At 38.2% G+C, this 19,996-nt stretch overlaps 1 protein-coding gene across 1 annotated transcript in view; it reads right to left on the reverse strand.

The window, feature by feature from the left end:
• GIPC2 (GIPC PDZ domain containing family, member 2) overlaps positions 1-19,996 on the reverse strand; it is a 123,827-nt gene that overhangs the window by 46,477 nt on the left and 57,354 nt on the right. The window contains exon 3 of the mRNA XM_006831083.1: positions 17,735-17,915. Coding sequence (XP_006831146.1) covers positions 17,735-17,915 — 181 coding nt within the window. The remainder of the gene's footprint in view (positions 1-17,734; positions 17,916-19,996) is intronic.

The following is a 19,996-nucleotide window of genomic DNA, read 5'->3' on the forward strand; positions in this document are numbered from 1 at the left end:
GAGTGAGTGCCTCCTGTACTGCCTCACTTTCCTGAAAGATTTCAATTTTTATTCCATCAATTCCTGGTGCCTTGTTCTTTGCCACTTCTTTCAATACCATTATGCAAGTAAAATTTCACTGAAGGTAATTCAAGAATAATTGCAGGACTACATTGACAGGGAATTGCCAGATATCCAAGCTGGATTCAGAAGACATTGCTGTCAGATAAAATACAATATATCTAAAATTCATTTTCTCTTCCCTCACCTTCCCCAAAATCATTTTTATATCACAATGACCTCATTTCCAAGTAGCATCACTGTTTTCCCAACTTCTACACTAGAAATCTTAACAGTGGCATTTGTTCTTTCCAAGCAGCTTCTCCTTTCCTCTCCTCTCCTCTCCTCTCCCCTTCATCAAATCTACCAGCTAACCTCTAGTCCCTGCAATATCACTCAACCTTTTTTAAAAACCTGTTATCACTGCTTCTCCTAGTCTCAGATCTTATCATTTACTCCTGGACTGTTGCAACCACCTCCTGCCTACATGGTTTCTTTTTCTAATCAAATATGGCCCACACTGGTCTTCCAGACTTAATTCCTGAATATCACTTTCATCAAGTCATTCTTCAGCTCCAACATCTCAACAATTCCCTATGATCTGCTAAATGAATTTCAGATTCCCTGTCTGGTTTTCAGAGTTCTGATGTGGCTCTGTAGGATAAGTGCAGGACTGCTAACCATAAGGTCAGAGGTTCAAACCCACCAGCCAAGTCTCAGGTTCTATGAGTTAGAACCAATTCGACAGCACTTAACAACAAGGACAACACACTTCATGTAGAAGTCATCAATCAAGGGTTAAATAACAAGCTCCAGATCACATCACTAATAGGCTGCAGAGACAGAAATCAAACCCAGGCAGTTTGCCTCAAAGTCTATGCTCTCAACCATTATACTATACTACTTTTAATGTTGTTGTTGTTGTTATGTGCTGTGGAGTCATAGCAACCCTGTACAGGGTTTCCGAGGCTGTAATTCTTTATGGGAGCAGAAAGCCTCATCTTTCTCCCACAGAACAGCTGGTAGTTTCAAACTGCTGACCGTGAGATTAGCAGCCCGATTTGTAACCACTACATAAGCACTCAAAACAACTGGTAGTTACTACTGTTAATAATAGAACTACTTGATTCTTAACTTATCTGCCTTTTTACATAAACTGTGGAGTCCTGGTGTGGCACTGTGGGTTAATGCGCCAGACTGCAAAGCCATTTGAATTGCAAGGTTGGCGGTTCAAACTCACCAGCTGCTCCTCGGAAACCCTATACAGGGTCGCTGTGGGTCAGAACCAACTCAATGGCACTTCACAACAACAACAACATATAAACTGTAAACTCTTCAAGTACAGCAAACATACTAACTCATCTGTAACAGTTGTCAGAAAGCAGATTCCAAAAGACTGACAAGTAGTTTAGAATCCTAATACCGTCATTCACTTGCTCTAAGACCTTGCACAAACTGCTTAATCTTTTAGGATGGTTGAGAGGATTAAATGAGTTCATACTTAGAAAGTACTTACAAAAGTGAATGGTACTACTTATAAAAGTAAATGGCAGCTAATATTACAATATACAATATATCTCATTATCTGATTTCATTATCTTTTGTCTTTCAGAATCTAGAAAAGAGCCAGAGTTCTCAAAAAGAAATAATCTCAAATCATCAACCCACCTGCACTGACCATTACTATGTTTTGTGGATTTGTCTTATTCTAAAGTTACTCCTTAAAGAAAAGGCTATCCCTTCAGAACAATAGTAATAATGCTAATTATTATAACTCCTTAAGATTTACTATTGGCCAGGGGCTGTTCCATATTTTCACGTGTGTATTTTGTTGTTGTTATGTGCCATTATGTCGGTTTCAAATTAAAGTGACCAAGGCGTGGCTGGTGGGTTAAAACAGCCAACCTTGTGGTTAGCAGTATGGTGCTTATCCTACAGCACCATACCAGGACTCTGTGTATTTAATCAATTAATAATCCTGACAACAGGTTGAAGTGGTAAATACTATAATCATCTTTACTTCTGGAGGAAATCCAGGCAGAAAACTGTTAAATAACTTACACAATATGTCCTTATCACACAACAATACTTGGCAGAGGCTACATACTTTATTGTCTCATTTGCAACTTTTTCATATTCCCCACTAAATTTTGAAGAATTCGGTACATAAAAAAGTTCCCAAATTGTTTGTTGAATCATTTCCACTAGAAATAGCATGAATATTGTTGTTAAGTACCACCGAGTAGGTTCCAACTCATAGCAACCCTGTATAGGGTTTCCAAGGAACAGCTAGCTGGTGGGTTTAAACTGCCAACTTTAGGGTTAACAGTCCAGTGCTTATCCTACAGCTCCACACCAGGACTCTGTTGACATTGCTGGGTGGTATCATGTAAGTTGTGACTCTTGGCAACCTGATGCACAACACAACAAAACACTGCCCGGTCCTGTGCCATCCTCACAATTGTTACGCTTGAGCCCACTGCTGCTGTCACTGTGTCAATCCACCTCACTGGGGGTCTTCTTTATTTTGCTGACCCTCCACTTTACCAAGCATAATGTCCTTCTCCAGGGAATAAGCCCTCTTGATAACATGTCCAAAGTATGCTCTTGGCTTCTAATGAGCATTCTGGCTGGACTTCTTCCAGCACAGATTTGTTTGCTCTTCTGGCAGTCCATGGTAATTTTAATATTCTTCTCCAACACCATAACTCAGATGTGTCAATATTCTTATGGTCTTCCTTATTCATGGTCCAACATCGCATGCATATGAGGCTATTGAAACCATGGTTTGGATCAGGCACACTATAATCCTCAAACTGGTATCTTTGTTGTTAGACACTTTTAAGAAGTTTGTGCAGCAGATTTGTCTAATGCAATAGTCATTTGACTTCTTGACAGATGCTTCCATGACTATTGATTGTTTGTTGTTGTTAAGTGTTATCGAGTCACTTCCAGCTCATAGCAACCCTGTATAGTGTTTCCGAGACTTTAAATCTTCACAGGAGCCGAAAGCCTCATCTTTCTCCGACAGAGCAGTTGATGCACTTGAATCATAGACCTTGTGGTTCTCAGGCCAGTGCTTATCATGTTGATTGTGGATGAATACAAAATGAAGTCTCAAACAACCTCAATCTTTTCCCCAATTATCATGACATCATTTACTGTCCCAGATGTGAGGATTTTTGTTTTATTTACATTGAAGTACAATCCATGCAGACAGTTGCAATGTTGATATCCAAAAATAGGTATTTTAAATCTTCATCACTTCCAGCATATAAAGTTGTATAATTTGCATATCACAGGTTGTTAATGAGTTTTCCTCCAACAGGGATGTTACATTCTTCTTCATATAATCCAGTTTCTCAGGCTATTTGCTCAGCATACAGATTGAATAAGTATGGTAAAAGAATACAACCCTGGCACCCACCTTTCCTGATTTTATACCATTCAGTATTCCTTTGTTCTGTTGTAGCAATTGCTTCTTGGTCTATGTATAGATTCCTCATGAGCACAGTTAAGTGTTTATGAATACCCATTTTTCATAATGATATCCATTGCTTGTCATTATCCACACAGTCAAAAGCTTTTGCATAGTCAATAAAGCTTAAGTAAACATCTTTCTGGTATTCTCTACTTTCAGCCAAGATCCATCTAATGTCAGCAATGATATCCCTCATTCCATATCCTCTTCTAAATCCAGCTTGAATTTCTGGTAGTTTCTTGTCTATGTACTGTTGCAGCTGTTTCGAATAATCTTCAGCAAAATTTAATTTGCATGTGATGTTAATGATATTGTTCAATGGTTTCCATATTGCCTTTGGGTCCCCTCTCTTTGGAATGGACACAAATGTCATGATAATTGGATCTCTTCCAATCAGTTGGCATACATGAGTGAGCATCTCAATTTCTTTACCAATTTGTTGAAATTTTCAATCTGTATTCCATCAATTCCAGGAATCTTGTTTTTTGTGAATGCCTTCATTACAGCCTGGACTTCTTTCTTCAGCACTATTGGCTCCTGATCATATATTACCTCTCAAAATAGTTGAACATCAACCATTTCTTTCTGGTATAGTAATTCTATATTATACTTTCCATCTTCTTATCGTGCTTTCTGCATCATTCTTTTGTCCATAGAATCCTCTAATATTGCAAATTTAAACTTGAATTTTTTTTTCTTCATCTCTTTCAGCTTGAAAAATGCTGGGTGTGTTCTTCCCTTATGATTTTAAAATTCCAGATCTTTTCACATTTCATTATAATACTTGACTTTGTCTTCTTTGGTTTCTCTTTGAAATTTGAATAATAATGGTATTAAGAGGTCTTGCTTGTAGATTTATGAATATTATTCTATCACATTTAGCATTGTACTTTAAAATAAATCTAGAAAAGTTCTTTTTGATGATTAATGTGACAGCATGCCTCTTCAATTTATTGTTCCCAGCATAGTAACCATTTGAATTTCAGATTCAAAATGGCCAATATCAGTACATTTCAACTCACTAATGCCTAGGATATGGATCTTTTTGCATTCCACTTCATTTTTTACATCTTCCAGTTTCCTAGATTCATACTTTGTGCATTCCATGTTCTGATTATTAATGGATATTTACAGCTGTTTCTCCTCATTTTGAGTTGTGTCCCATCAGCAAATGAAGGTTCCAAAAGCTTTACTCCATTAGCATCATCATGGTCAACTCTACTTTTAGGAGGCAGCTCTTCCGCAGTTGTATTTTGAGTGCCTTCCAACCTGTGGGGCTCATCTTCCAGCACATATCTGACAATGTTCTACTGCTATTCAAAATGTTTTCAGTGGCCAATGATTGTCCTTCTTCCTAGTCTACCTTAGTCTAGAAACTCAGCTAAAACCAACCTACCATGGGTGACCCAGCTGGTATTTCACATACTGGTGGGATGGCTTCCATCATCACAGCAACACACAAGCCACCACAGTATGACAAACTGACAGATTACTGGTGGATAAAAAAGTCACATAAAAGTTAAAACCAAAGACTCTAAGCCCACTTGCCATCAAGTTGACTCCAATTTATAGAAAGCCTGTATGAGGACAAAGTAGAACTTCCCCACAGAGTATCCAAGGCTGCCACATCTTTCCCTTGCTGAAAGTGGCTGGTAGGTTTGACATTTCAGTTAGCAGCTTTAACTATTGTGGCACCAGGGATTCTCACAAAAGTTAAAAACTGACATCTCTTAATGTGAGCTAGGCTTAGACTGTGAAAATGAGTACATCAGTTAAGCTGAATCACGAAGATGAGTTCGGAGTTCTCCAGCTGCGTATGACTCAAAGGACTGAAAGATACTTCACATACTTAACATCCTATTCTGGTGGATACACAGCACAGAAATTAAAACTCTAAAAGAAGACATAGCCCACAGATCTGTGAAGAAAAATCTAACCTCAAACACAAAGATTATAAATGCTTTAGGAGATAAGTTTTTCAAGTCCATTTCAAACTGATAAAACACAGAAATATTACAGTTTTCCCTCTACAAACTTCTTTCCATAAAAGGCAATGATTTAAAATTATAGTAATTCTCACACAAATACGGCAGAGACTTATATAAGGAAAAACTGAATCAAAGCACCACAGCTCTTGTTCAACAATGAAAAGGTCTCATAGGAAAACAAACCAGTTGAATTAATCTGGTCATATTCATGTAAATGGAAGAGCAGATTTTCATAGCCTTGGGAAAAATCTAGATTTACAGGGCAAACTCCGCAACGTTGAGCTCATTGTGGAGACATGCTCCTTTTCATTAGCAAAAGAGGAAAGGAAGTGAGCCATGCCCTAAAAAATACCACTCGAGACATTCCAGACTGATACTTGATAAGGCCTGGGAAGGTTGCCATCAACTCATGGCTGGAAGAAGAAAAATTTGGACCAGAAACAGCTAACTGATCAAAGAATATCATGTTAGCTATGTAGATTTCCCACTAAACAATAAATTTTCAGCAAGAGAGTCATTTGTGACCCACAGTTAGAAATATATACACTCTATTGTGACCAGTAAGATACACAAACATATATGAGGGGGCTTCAAAAGTTCCACAGAGGACAGAATTAAAAGATAATGGAATTTTTCCACGAACTTTTTGAAGCCCCCTTGTTTATAAAACTGAAATACACATACCAGTATAAAAGTAGAAGTAACTGAAATAATACTTACCCTTACTACATACTAAGTACTATGATATTTTTCTTTCCTATTCTAGTTTGTCTACCACTTGTCTGTCAGTTTGTCATATGATGGTGGCTTGTATGTAGCTGTGATGCTGGAAGTTTTTAAAAGCTAGCAGGGTCAACCATGGTGGATGGGTTTCAACTGAACTTCCAGACTAAGGCAAACTAGAAAGAAGGAGAGGTGGACTACCTATGAAGAGTTAGCCACAGAAAATCTTATAAATAGCAGTGGAACACTGTCTGATACCTCCAGAATATTTAATATGGAAACATAATGAACAATATGAGACTATTGTCCTGACATGTAAGGAGCTCTGGTAGCGTAGTGGTTACAAATTGGGCTGTGAACCGCAAGGTCAGCAGTTCAAAACTACCAGCTGTTCCGCAGGAGAAAGATGAGGCTTTCTGTTCCCGTAAAGATTTACAGCCTCGGAAACCCTATACAGGGTCGCTATGAGTCAGAACCTACTCTACAGCACACAACAACAACATTGTCCTGACATGCAGTTGTTAATTGGAGTCAGGTCAGTTTTGACCCATAGTGACCCTGTATAGAGTTTCTGAGGAGCGGCTGGTGAGTATGAACCACCGACCTTGGGATTCAAACCACGCTTTGCAGTCCAGTGCATTATCCCACCACATTATCCCGCAGCACCACTCCAGGACTAGAAAGAAGGAGAGGTGGACTATTTATGAATATTTAGCCATGGAAAATCTTATAAATAACAGTGTCAGATAGTTCCAGAATTTTTAATATATAAATCATTATGATTAACATGAGAATATTGTCCTGGCATGACACTATAGGATCAGCACTCAACCATAAGGTCGCTTTGAGTCTGAACCAACTTGACGGCACTTAAAAACAATATTGTCAGATATAGTACAGGAAGATGAGTCTCTCAGGTTAGAAGCAACTCAAAATATGACTGGGGAAGAACTGTTTCCTCAAGTAGAGTTAACTGTGGTCACACAAATAGAGTACAACTTTTGAGATCTTCGTTTGCTGATCAGGCAAAACTCAAAATAAGGAGAAACAGCTGTAACCTCCATTAATAATCTGAATATAGAATATATGAAGTATAAATCTAAGAAAATTGGAAGTTGTCAAAAATGAAACAGAATAGATCAAGATCCATATCCTAGGCATTTGTTAGCTAAAATGAACTGGTATTGACCATTTTCAATCTGACAATCATATGGTTTACTATGCTAGGAAAGACAAATTCTAGAGGAATGATGTTGCACTAAGCATCAAAAAGAACATTTCAAGATCCATCCTGAAGTATAATGCTGTCTGTAATAACATAATATTCATATGGCTAAAAGGTAGTCCAGTTAATGCCACTATTATTCAAATCAATGCACAAATCACTAAAGCTGATGACGATGCAATTAAAGAATTTTATCAACTTCTTTGGTCTAAAATTGGTCAAGCATATGATCAAGATATATTGATAATTAATTGGAATGCCAAGGTTGGAAACAAAGAGGAAGAATTAGTAGTTGTAAATATGGCCTTAATGACAGAAATGATGCTAGAGATTGCAAGATAGAATTTTGCAAGACCAGTGACGTCTTCATTGCAAATGCCTTTTTTAAACAACATAAAAGATGATTATACATACAGATCTTACCAGGTGGATTAAACAAAAATTAAATTGACCAAATCTGTGGATAGAGACATTGGAAAAGCTCCATATATATATCACCAGCTAAACAAAGGCAAGGACAGACTGTGGAACAGACCATCAATTGCTTATATGCAAGTTCAGGCCAAAGCTTAAGAAACTTAAAACTAGTCCACCAGAGCCAAAATATTATCTTGAACATATCCCACCTGAATTTAGAGATCATCTCAAGAACAGATCTGATGCATTAGACACTAAAGACCGAAGACCAAAAGAGTTGTGGGATGACAGTGAGTATATCATACAGAAAGAAAACAAAAGGTCATTGAGAAGACAAGAGAGACCAAAATGGATGTCAGAAGAGACTCTGAAACTTGATCTCCAGTGTAAAGATGCTAAAGCAAATGGAAGAAGTGAGAAGGTACAAGAGATGAACAGAAAATGTCAAAGGTCAGCTCAAGAAGACAAAAGTCAAATATTACAACAAAATGTGCAAAGGCCTGGAGTTAGAAAACCAAAAGGGAAGAACACATCCAGCATTTCTCAAGCTGAGGGAACTGAAGGAAAATTCAAACCTCAACTGGTAGGACTGAAAGATTCTATGGGAAAAATACTGAATAATTAAAGAAGATGTTTCAGTGACATACACAGAGTCACTGAACCAAAAAGAAATGGTCAATGTTCAACCATGTCAAAGGGTAGCAGAGGATTTAGAGCCAATGATCCTGAAGGAAGAAGTCCAAGGTGTACTAAAGTCATTGGCAAAAAATAAGGCAGCAGGAATTCATGGAAGACATATTGAAATATTTTAACAAAGTGATGCAGCACTGGGGGCACTCACTCATCTACGCCAAGAAATTTGGAAGACAACTACCTGGCCTACTAACTAAAAGAGATCTGTATTTGTGCCCATTCCAGAGAGGTGACCCAAAGGAATACGGAAATCACTGGACAAGATCACTGGTATCCTATGCAAGTAAAGTCTTACTAAAGGTAATACAGAAATGGCTGCAACCATACATTGACAGAGAACTTCCAGAGATTCAAGCTGGTTTCAGAAGAGGATGTGGAACGAGGGATATCATTGTTGATGTTAGATGGATCTTGACTGAAAGCAGAGAATAACCAGAAAGATGTTCGTCTGTGCTTTACTGACTATACAAAAGCTTTCAATTGTGTAGATCATGCAATCTATGGACAACATTGCGAAGTATGAGTATTCCAGAGCACTTAATTGTGCTCATGAGGAATCTGTACATAGACCAAGAGGCAGTTTTTCAAACAGAACATGGAAACACTGAATGGTTTAAAATTAAGAAAGGTGTGTGACAGGGTTGCAGTCTTTCAACATACTTATTCAACACGTATACTGAGCAAATAATCCGAGAAGATAGATTATATGAAGAAAAACGTGACATCAGGATTGGAGGAAGACTCCTTAACAAACTGCAATATGCAGATGATACAACTTTGCTTGCTGAAAGTGAAGAAGACTTAAAATATTTACTGATGAAGTTCAAAGAGCTCAGCCTTCGGTATGGATTGCATCTCAATGCAAAGAAAACAAAAATCCTTACCACTGGAACAATAAACAACATCACAATAAATGGAGAAAAGATTGAAGTTGTTAAAGACTTCATTTTGCTTGGATCAACCATCAACACTCATGGAAGCAGCAGTCAAGAAATCAAGACATATTGCAATGGGCAAATTTGCTGCACAAGACCTTTTTAAAGTTTTGAAGAGCAAAGATGTCAGCTAGAAGACTAAGGTATACCTGACCCAAGCCACGGTATTTTCAATTACCTCATATGTATGCTAAAGTTGGACATTGAATAAGGAAGATCATAGAAGAATTGATGCATTTGAGTTATAGTTAGTGTTGGAGGATAATATTGAAAGTACCATGGGCTGCCATATACACAAATAGATCTGTGTTGGAAGAAGTACAGCCAGGGGGCTCCTTGGAAGCCAGGATGGCCAGATGTCATCTTTCATATTTCAGATATATTGTCAAGAGGGACCAGTCACTGGAGTAGGTTATCATATTTGGTAAAGTGGAGGGTCAGAGAAAAAGAGCAAAATGGATTGGCACAGTGGCAGCATCAATGAACTCAAACATAGCAACAACTGAGAGGCTGGCCGAAGACTGGGCAATGTTTCATTCTGTTGTGCACAGGTCGATATGAGTCAGTACCAACTCGATGGCACCTAACAATAACAACAACAAATGGTTCTTGCAACATTCATTGGGTTGCAATTCTACTTTCTTAGAGTTTACTGGTATTCAGGTAAGCAATTAGATCTCCAGGGGAAAAAGAGGCCTGAGTTGCAGTGTTTGCCTATTTCTGTGATGTAAATACTTCCACCATGTTTCTGTTAAATATCATTAGTCGGTTCCAACTCATAGCTACCCTGTATAAGGTATATGAGAAGCAGCTGGCGAGTTTGAAATGCCTATCTTGCAGTTCAAACCAACCTTGCGATCCACTTCTTATCCTACGGCACCACACCAGGACACCATACCTCCACCACAGCCAATTTTAATCAATCATCCTGAAGCCACTGTTTGCATCTGAGAAGGAATGTGCACAAATTACCCCCACACTCCACTGTCTATATCCTCAGAACCATTTCCTTCTTTCCATGCTTTAATTCAGGTCTTCGTCTTGTTTCTTCTAGAATAATGTAATAGAACTTTTATGGATCTACTTTCCTCCACCTCATACTCCACTCCTGCATCCATCTGACACAGTATGTATTTCCAAAGATACATCCAAAATATCTTCCCCAAACCAAAAATGTCTTATCATTACCCCTGCCTCATTACCTAAACTGCAATAGTCCTCCACTGATATTCATTGTCTTTATAGATTAGTCACTTGATACTTCATCTTCAACTCCTATTACACCACCATCACAGTCTCTATTCCATTCACAGTGACATACTTGACATTCCAAAATACATCATATTGTATTTTAGGTCTACACGCTGGGTCATTTTGTTCTAGGTCCCTAGAACCACCTTCTCAGTTTTTCCATTTAGCAAGCACCTATTCATCTATTAAGATTCCACATCAATTTCTTCTCTGGGAAGCTTTTCTTGAACTTGTTAAGTACACTTGATGCCTCTCACTTTTTTATCTCTGTATATTTTAACACCTATATCAACTACTTTTTTTCTTATCCATCTCTTTTCAGTAGACATGAGCTTCTTGAGGGCAAGGACTATATATTATTCATCATAAAACCAAGTATGTAGCATAGCGATATTATACAGTGAGTTCTCAACATATGGTGATTTATTATCCCAGGCTACAACCACACTACAATGAGTATATACTAATCACCTGATAAATGTCTGTTAAATGAAAACATATCAATATGTTCTTGTCATCTTCCTAAAGCCAGTGGACTGCTAAGATACCCAACTTTCTGGATGATTAAATCTAAAACCCATCTCCAGAAGTCTATTACAACTCATAACGACCCTATATAGGGTTTCTGAGAATGTAAAACTTTATGGGAGCAGCCAGCCTCCTCTTTCTCAAACTGACTGGCTAGTGGGTTTGAAATGCCAATCTGTGAGTAGCAGTCTAATGCCCAAAATCTACTCCCATATGCAAAGAACCTGTTCTGTATTTTCCCCATGCTGACTTCCCACTAGACTGTGAGTGCTTCAAAAGGCAGAAATTATAGCTTAGTCTTCTTTCTTACTATGCTCTGCATTTAACAGAGTGTCTGGAACACAGAAGTTCCTCAATAATTATTTGTGTGATACACAAATGAAAGACCTTTCCAGAAGTACAGTCCAAAAGCTTTGGAATTATGGTCATCTCCAAATCTAATAGCAAGACCCAGAAAACCATGGTTCTTCTCTTTCCCTAAAAGAAAATTCCATGGTATAATGGTCTATAGGTAATCCACTGCTAAATATCTATTTATGTGGCACCCAAACACATAGCAGAAAAACATAATTTAAGACCAGACAACCAAAATCAACTGACAATACTTTACTCTTCCAGATCCATATAAGTACACCTAGACAAAAACTATCATGCATGGCTAGAGTCAGATTCAAATTCAAGAGCAAATCAATAATTTTCTACCTCAGAAACAAGGTGCAACAGTTTAGGAGAGTTGAAAAATCAGATGTCTTATTTAGTACTGCTTTGACAGAAATACTGCAAATAGAAACTTTTTCTTTCACAGTTTTGGAGGCTAGTCAAATTCAGAGTGTCAGCTCTAGGGGAAAGCTTTCCCTGCCAGCTCTAGGGAAAGGCCCATGTCTTCTTTCAGCATCTGCAGACCTGGCATTCCTTGGAGATTTCCATATGTCTTGGCATCAATCTACCCCTAGATCTAGGAGCTTCACACTGCAGAGACCCGGGGTCCAAGGGCACTATCAACTCTTCTTTCTTGGTGATAATAGGTCCTTCTTATCTCTACCTGCTTATTTCTCCTTTTATCTTTTGTAAGTAAAAGGTGTTACAGGCCACAACCCAGGAGAACTCCCCTTATATCCGATCATGGCTGTGATGAAATTAAGGTATCACATTCCACTCTAAATCCTCTTACTGGTTCATCACATCATAGGGAATCAGCACATAACTGTCACATTACATCATTACATAACTGCCAAACCACGGAAAAACGGCCTAACCAAGCTGAAATATATTTTTGTTGTTGTTGTTGTTGTTAAGTGCCTTCGAGTCAGTTCCAATACATAGCGATTGTGTTTCTGAGGAGCAGCTGATGACCTTGAACTGCTAATCTTGCAGTTCGAACTGATTTTGCAGTCCAGCACATTAACCTATAGTGCCATACCAGGACATATATTTGGAGGGGGACACAATTCCATTCATGACAATGGACACCTGCTACTTTTTCCTTTACAAAAGGAAACTTCTCCCTCATTTTGGGTGTGATTTTCAGAACCTGTCCCTCATGTAGCCTACATGGCACACTATCAAGATTGGCATATGAAACACTCAGCTCCCACCTCTACCCTGGGAATTTAAATACTCAGTGGATTAACATGAAGTTAGAAACTATTTGGAGGGTGTTGATTAAATCAGTACAATGAAGGGCTCCTAGTGCATGAATCCCTGGAATGGTTTTAGTTCCTCATCTTCACAAATCCACTCTATACTTGTTTCGAGACAAACTCCAATAAATTCATTTTTCCTCAAATTGTTGTTTTAAGTGCCATCAAGTCGGTTCTGACTCACAGTGACCCTGTATAGGGTTTCTGAGACTGTAAATCTTTGCAAGAGCAAAAATCCTCATCTTTTTCATGGGAAACATCTAGTGGGCTTGAACTGTAAACCTTGTAGTTCACAGTCCAGTGTGTATTCTATCTTGACACATATAATGATCTATGGGAGTTGGGTGTGACTAATGATGGACCTATAATAGGGAAACTGGAACAGACAATAAGGATTTCCCCTATCCACTGCTGAGAATTTGTGCTCATAGTCCTTGTGATACAACTGAAAAACAATTAACACTACTCCTTGTATTTTGGGACACAGTTCTCAATCCTCCCCAGGCTAAATCTTTAGGGAAGATGTCAAAATACTATATACTAGTGTGTTTTGGCCATTCCTGTCAATTTTTGGTAAGATCCTGGAAATGATTTAGCTTCAGCCAAGGTCTGAATACAGAGAGGAGAAATTTTTACATCACTTAGAGTGGTCCTTTCTTCTGGTAGCAATCAAGGATGACAGAGGGTCAAATAATCACTAACTACAAATATTGAAGGTAGAGGGTCAGAGAAAAAGAGGAAGACCACCCAACAAGATGGATTAGCCAAGTGGCAGCATCGATGGACTCAAGTGTGGCAACAGTAGTAAGGTTGGCCCAGGATTGGGCAGTGTTTCATTCTGCTGTGCATAAGGTCACTATGAGTCGGTACCTACTCGATGGCACCTAACAACAAAGACAAATATTGAATTCTTGGCCAGAGACAAAGATAATGCTAGAAAACACAGGAAATGAGGGGCTAGAGCAAAATAGATTATTAGGACCAAGATAAGATATGAGAATTAGGGCAGACTGACTCCCCAAGTGCCTTCTGATATGCACTCCCTCCATGAAAAAGAGCTAAGGACTAGAGAAGCTAGGGCAAGAAGGACAGATTAGCTTTGCCTGTATTCTAGAAGCAAGAGAGATAAGTGGCAAAATTAAGGCTGAAAGATAAGCAGGGCACTAAGACCTAATTCTAAGAGAGAAACCTCCAGGTTCGCTTCCAGAGTTAAAGATCAATCCAGCAAAGAAAATGCATACAGGTCAACAGACTGAGTTGAATTTACCTAGAAACCTTGGCAAATAAAAGCCTACCATTGCTCCTTTTGGAGCCTTCAAGCCTTCTAACGCCCATCATCACCAGAATTTAGGATGCTAAAATAACATATCCCCAGTGTCCTCACAAATAATGTTCATGGCATTCATATGATGCAACAAAGGGCAGGTTCAACAGCAGCCAGGTAGATAAGGCAATGAATCATCTATACAAGTGCCTCCAATTTGATGGGAAAAAAGTCTAATAGTGGAATTAACTTCCACTAACCAACTGCCTTCAAAGCAATCCCTACTCATGCATGTCAGACTAGAACTATTCTCCATAAGGTTTTCAATGATTGATTTTTTGGTGGTAGACAACCAGGCTTTTCTTCTGAGGTTCCTCTGATTGGACTTGAATCTCCAACATTTCAGTTAGCAGCTGAATGCAATAACCATATGTACCACGCAGGGTCTCCAATCATGGAAACCACTGATCACTGTTATCAAGTTGTTAGTTCCCTATAAGGTAGAGTAGAATTGTTCCATGAGGTTTCTAAAACTGTAAAACTTTATGGGAGCAGATGCTTCACCTTGCTCCTGCAGAGTAATTGGTGGGTATGAACCATGGTACTTGCAATTAGCAACTGAGTGCTTAACCCACTGTGCCACGAGGTCCTCCTAATCAAAGAACCCAAAACCACTGCCATCAAGTCGATTCTGACATAGCAACACTGTATAGGGTTTCTGAATCTTTATAGAAGCAGAAAGTCTCATCTTTCTCACATGGAGCTGCTGTTGAGTTTGAACCACTCAACTTGCAGTTATCAGCCCAATAACTAACCCACTGTGCCACCTAGTCCTCCTAATCACAGAACGTTGTTGTTGTTGTTAAGTACCATGGAGTCAGTTCCGAATCATAGTGACCCTGCACAGGGTTTCTGGGGCTGCAAATCTTTACGGGAGCAGAAAGCCTCATCTTTCTCCCGCAGAACAGCTGGTAGTTTTGAACTGCCAACCGTAATGTTAGCAGCCCGATTCGTAACCACAACATTACCAGAACTCCTTAATCACAAAATAGTACTAGCTAAATACAATCATCTTTATATCATCCAAGACTCCAAGACTATTAACAACCTAACATTCAAGTTAAGGTGTATTAGCAACTTCGTACAAAGAGAAAGTAGGAAAAGTATTAACTCTGGGAAATAAATTATGTGGATGAGGTCAATGTGGAGAAAAATTGTAATTACTAAGTTGCACTGAAAAATGGTTTGGACTTACAAATACAAAGTAAAAGAATATTTTTTTTATCAGTTTGTACACTATCTCCTTATCCAATATTTTGCATATGTGAAAACAGTAAAAAAAAATCTATTATCCAACTATTTGGCACATTAATAGCATGTGTTGGGTAGTAACAAATGTTAAGATGCAGGTGAGACTAACGCTTTCTGTGTGGTTAAGGTTATGTGTCTATTTGACTAGACCATGATTCTCATATAACTCATGGTTTTGCAGTTATATAATGATGTAATTCGGCAGTTATATAATGATGTAATTCGGCAGTTATATAATGATGTAATTCGGCAGTTATGTAATGATGTGTTGGTGTTGTTAGGTGCTGTCAAGTCAGTTTCAACACATAGCAACCAAATGCACAACAGAATGAAACACTACCCAGTCCTGCACAATCCTTACAATTTTTGTTACATTGGAGCTCATTGTTACTGCCATGGTGTCAATCCATCTCATTGTGGTTCTTTCTCTTTTCACTGATCCTCCATTTTATCAAACATGGTGTCCTCCTCCAGGGATTAGCCCTTCCTGAAAACACGTCCAAAGAACCAGAGACCAAGTCTTGCCATCCTCGCTTCTAAGAAACATTCTGGCTGCACTTCTTTTAAGACAGATTTGTTTATTCTTTTGGCAGTCCGTGGTATTTTCAATATTCTCCAACATTATAATTCAAAAGCATCAATTCTTCTATGGTCTTCCTTTATTCACTGTCCAACTTTCACATTCATATGAGGCAAGTCCCATGGGTTGGTTCAGGCATACCTTACCCCTCAAAGTAACATCTTTGCTCTTGAACACTTTAAAGAAGTCATTTGCAGTATATCTGACTAATGCAACACATAGTTTGATTTATTGACTGCTGCTTCCATTAGTGTTAATTGCAGATCCAAACAAAATGAAGTCTTCAACAACTTCAGTCTTTTCTCCATTTATCATGATTTAATTAAGGTGTTATCCAAACTAGAACCTGCAGTCTTGTATTTTCATGAGTATGTATTTCAAGTCCTCTTCACTTCCAGCAAGCATGGCTGTTATCAACTGCATATGTTGTTGCTGTTAATTGTTACGTTTCAGAATGAGCTACTAGACAGAAACCTGAGCTCTGTCTGCCCTCTTCTGTGAGGTATATTTCACAACCTTGGAACTGTAGCAATAGCTCCTAAAGTTGTCCCTCCTGGAGCAACACTAACATAAGTCATCCTTTTATACATATATATATATATATATATCTTCTGTGGAACTCTGTCTCCCACAGGTAATATAACCCATAATGTATATCTACTAAATGGCACAATATCACTTGGGCTGAGAAAATTTTCCATTTCCACATGGTCAGGATCTATTGCTTGTTTGCTTAAGGAAGAGAAAATAATGATCATGAGAAAGCCTATTAGAAACAAACCACCATGAAAACTGTGAGAATCAGAACTTTGTTTTTTCAGTTCTCATGAGTTTTCTCTCTCTTTTTGTGGAAAATACTTGAGTTTTCTTTTTCTGACAGGTTTCTGCTTTCACAGGTTTACTGTATAAGGAAGATTTATTTCTGTGAGCAAACGAAAGACCATAGGGTGAATGGGGTTGTGGATAGAAATGGGCAGGTCTGGAATGTTCCTGCCGAAGATATTTTAACACTGATAAACAGTAGGCCATCATTTGTGCTCATTAAAATAGTGCTGGGAAATGAGTGAAAAGTTGACACATTTTTCTGTAGAGGAGACGGCCCTGGAGGTTTGAACAACAGTTGGGATACAGCTGCTATGTATAGATGTCACACCAAGAGTGGAAGTAATTTCATACCATCCCATGTTGCTGAATTAAAAATTCCAATGGAGGAAAAATATTGGTGAAGGAGTTCTTTAAAATAGATAACTATATTAAATATCAATTCCATGTATAACTGAATTTTTTGTTGTTGAGGTCCATAAAACACAGTTATTATGGTACTACAAGTTTAATCAACAATTGTCCTGTTCAACAAAATGAGTGAAATGCAATGTGCTGTTCTTAAGAGAGTGGTGGCAGACCAAATTCAAAGCCACCAGACATTGGACTTCCTTATTCCAAATGTCTTTGTAAGAAAATGTCCTCTACAAGGCAAGTTCTTTTCTCTTTATCTTCCTTTAATACTTCTTTTTTATGTAAGAAGTGCTGTCCATCATTTTCTGTGTTCCTAACTGATATTTTATATACTGGTATGTGGCAATCCAACACACACATCCCTCAAAAAGATAAACTAGAAATTGAAGTATTTCAGACAGAGAGACAGGCATACACACTCACCAAATGTCTTCTTAGGTTCTATTAACTTCAAAGTAAATAGTTCTTCTTTTTTTAATTCTCTTAGCTTCTTAGCAACATCATAATGACGCCATCCAACGATATTTTCTCCATTTATAGACTCAATATGATCTCCCACACAGATTGTTTTAACTGAGTCTATAATGCTACCATCTTTGATTCTCTGAAAGAAAGAAAATTAACTGTAACACAGAATATAAAATAGAAGTATATAACATTACTTTTCAAGCTCATGGGGCTTGAAAATTCAGGCTCAGTTAAAGAAGGAGACTAAAGAACAAAAGACAAAAGACAACCATCTCACCACATCTCTTCCTTATCATTCAAACTCAACCTCAATCTTGGTTCCATGTCCTCTGGGAAGCTTTTCCTAATATTCCCCAACCTCCTCCCACCCCAAGACAGGGCAAGGTGCAACTCTAATGTTCTACAGTACTTTTTCTACTTACAATGAGCACTTTACATTCACTATCTCATTTAACTCTAACAACCTTTATGAGATTCTCACACCACAAATGAGGAAAATTGAGGCTTGGCAAGATCAATTCACTTGCCCAAGTTTAACATTTATTGTTAAATGCCATCAAGTCACTCTGACTCATGGCAACTCCATGTGTGCAAAGTAGAACCTGCTCCATAGGATTTTCAACAGTATGAACATTAGGATCACCAGGTCTGTCGTGGAAGGCACTTCTGGGTAAGTTTGAACCACAAACTTTTTGACTAGTCATGGAGTGCTTAACTGTTTGTACCACCCAGGGACTCCTAAATCAACATGCTGTTGTTGTTAAGTTGGTTCTGACGGATAGTGACCCTGGGTGGAGTTTCTGAGGCTATAAATCTGTACAGGAGCAGAAAGTCTCATCTTTCAACATGTTGTTGTTGTTAAGTGCCATCTTTCAACATACCACACTGTAATTGTTCATGTATCTCCCAGTCTCTATGCTAAATTGTAATTTCCCTGAGGACATTCACCACAGTTTGCCCAGTGCCTAAGACAATGCATGCCATGGAAAAGTCATTCCATAAATGGTCTGTGAATAATTTCAACATGAGGCCCAGTATGTAGAACAGAGGTTGAGTTTTTCATACTACATTTTCTAAACCTTAGTTATAAATATAAAGATGCAGAAAATGGTACAATATTAGCTAAGACTAATACCAAATGAGAGACAGGTATAGTTACCATTTTGGGAGCCAGCAAGTGTGATTTAACACTGTCATTTTTTATTTACGTAGGTAAGGCAAATTAGAACCTACAGAGAAACTTCAAGTTGACCTTTCTTAAATTTTTCTTATATGCACATCACATCTAAAATTCAGAGTCCCAAAATAAGGCCTATCTCATCAAGATGGTACCAAAAATTGCTGAAAGGATCTTTGTGATCATTGCTCCAGAAACTTCTGCAGGGGTAACAGCCCTAAAGAAGGATATACAAGTTCTTCCACAATGAGGAGAAGTCAGACATGAAGGCCACAATCTGCCTCAGGAGCTACAAAATTCTTTACAGGAATGATCAGATAGAAGGGACTGCTGTTACTGTGTAAAGCATTATGTGTATTTCATACCCTTGGAAGGTGGGAGCCATAATATCTTCTGAATCAACAGGGTATCCTGTATCTGAGTGTTATTAGAGAAACAGACTCAGAGCTGATGTACCCAAACATCTCCTTAATATGACGGGTTTCAAAAGTTCATAGAGAAATTCCATTATCTTTTAATTCCATTTTTCCACAAACTTTTTGAAGCTTCCTCATATTGTCACCAGGAAAAGGGGGGAAAAAATCTGCAAAAGACTAAACTAGCAAGGTTGTTGCTGTCAATTGCTGTGGAGTTGGTTCTGACCTACAGCGACCTTGTATAGGGCTTCCAAGGAGCAGCTGGTGAGTTTGAATCACCAACCTTGTAGTTCGAAGAAACTGCAGTCCAGCACATTAACCCACAGCACTACATTTCATTTCAGCCATTTTTAAATTTTTAAGTTAATTTAAATTATATTATTATGTGCCAAAATTCATTGTTGGTTTCTTTTTATTTCAGAATTTTAAGAATATTTCTGTATTTGTTGCTATGACGACTGTTAAATTGCTTTATACAAATAACACAATTATGTCATTTCAAACAGAGCACATTATCTGTCACCAAAACCAATTCAAACCAAACCCAGTGTCATTGAGTCAGTTCTGACTCATAGCCACCCTACAGGACATAGCAGAATAACCCCACAGGACACAGGAGAACTA

The sequence above is a fragment of the Chrysochloris asiatica genome, unplaced genomic scaffold, assembly GCF_000296735.1.
Source record: "Chrysochloris asiatica unplaced genomic scaffold, ChrAsi1.0 scaffold00002, whole genome shotgun sequence".
Taxonomy (NCBI): domain Eukaryota; kingdom Metazoa; phylum Chordata; class Mammalia; order Afrosoricida; family Chrysochloridae; genus Chrysochloris; species Chrysochloris asiatica.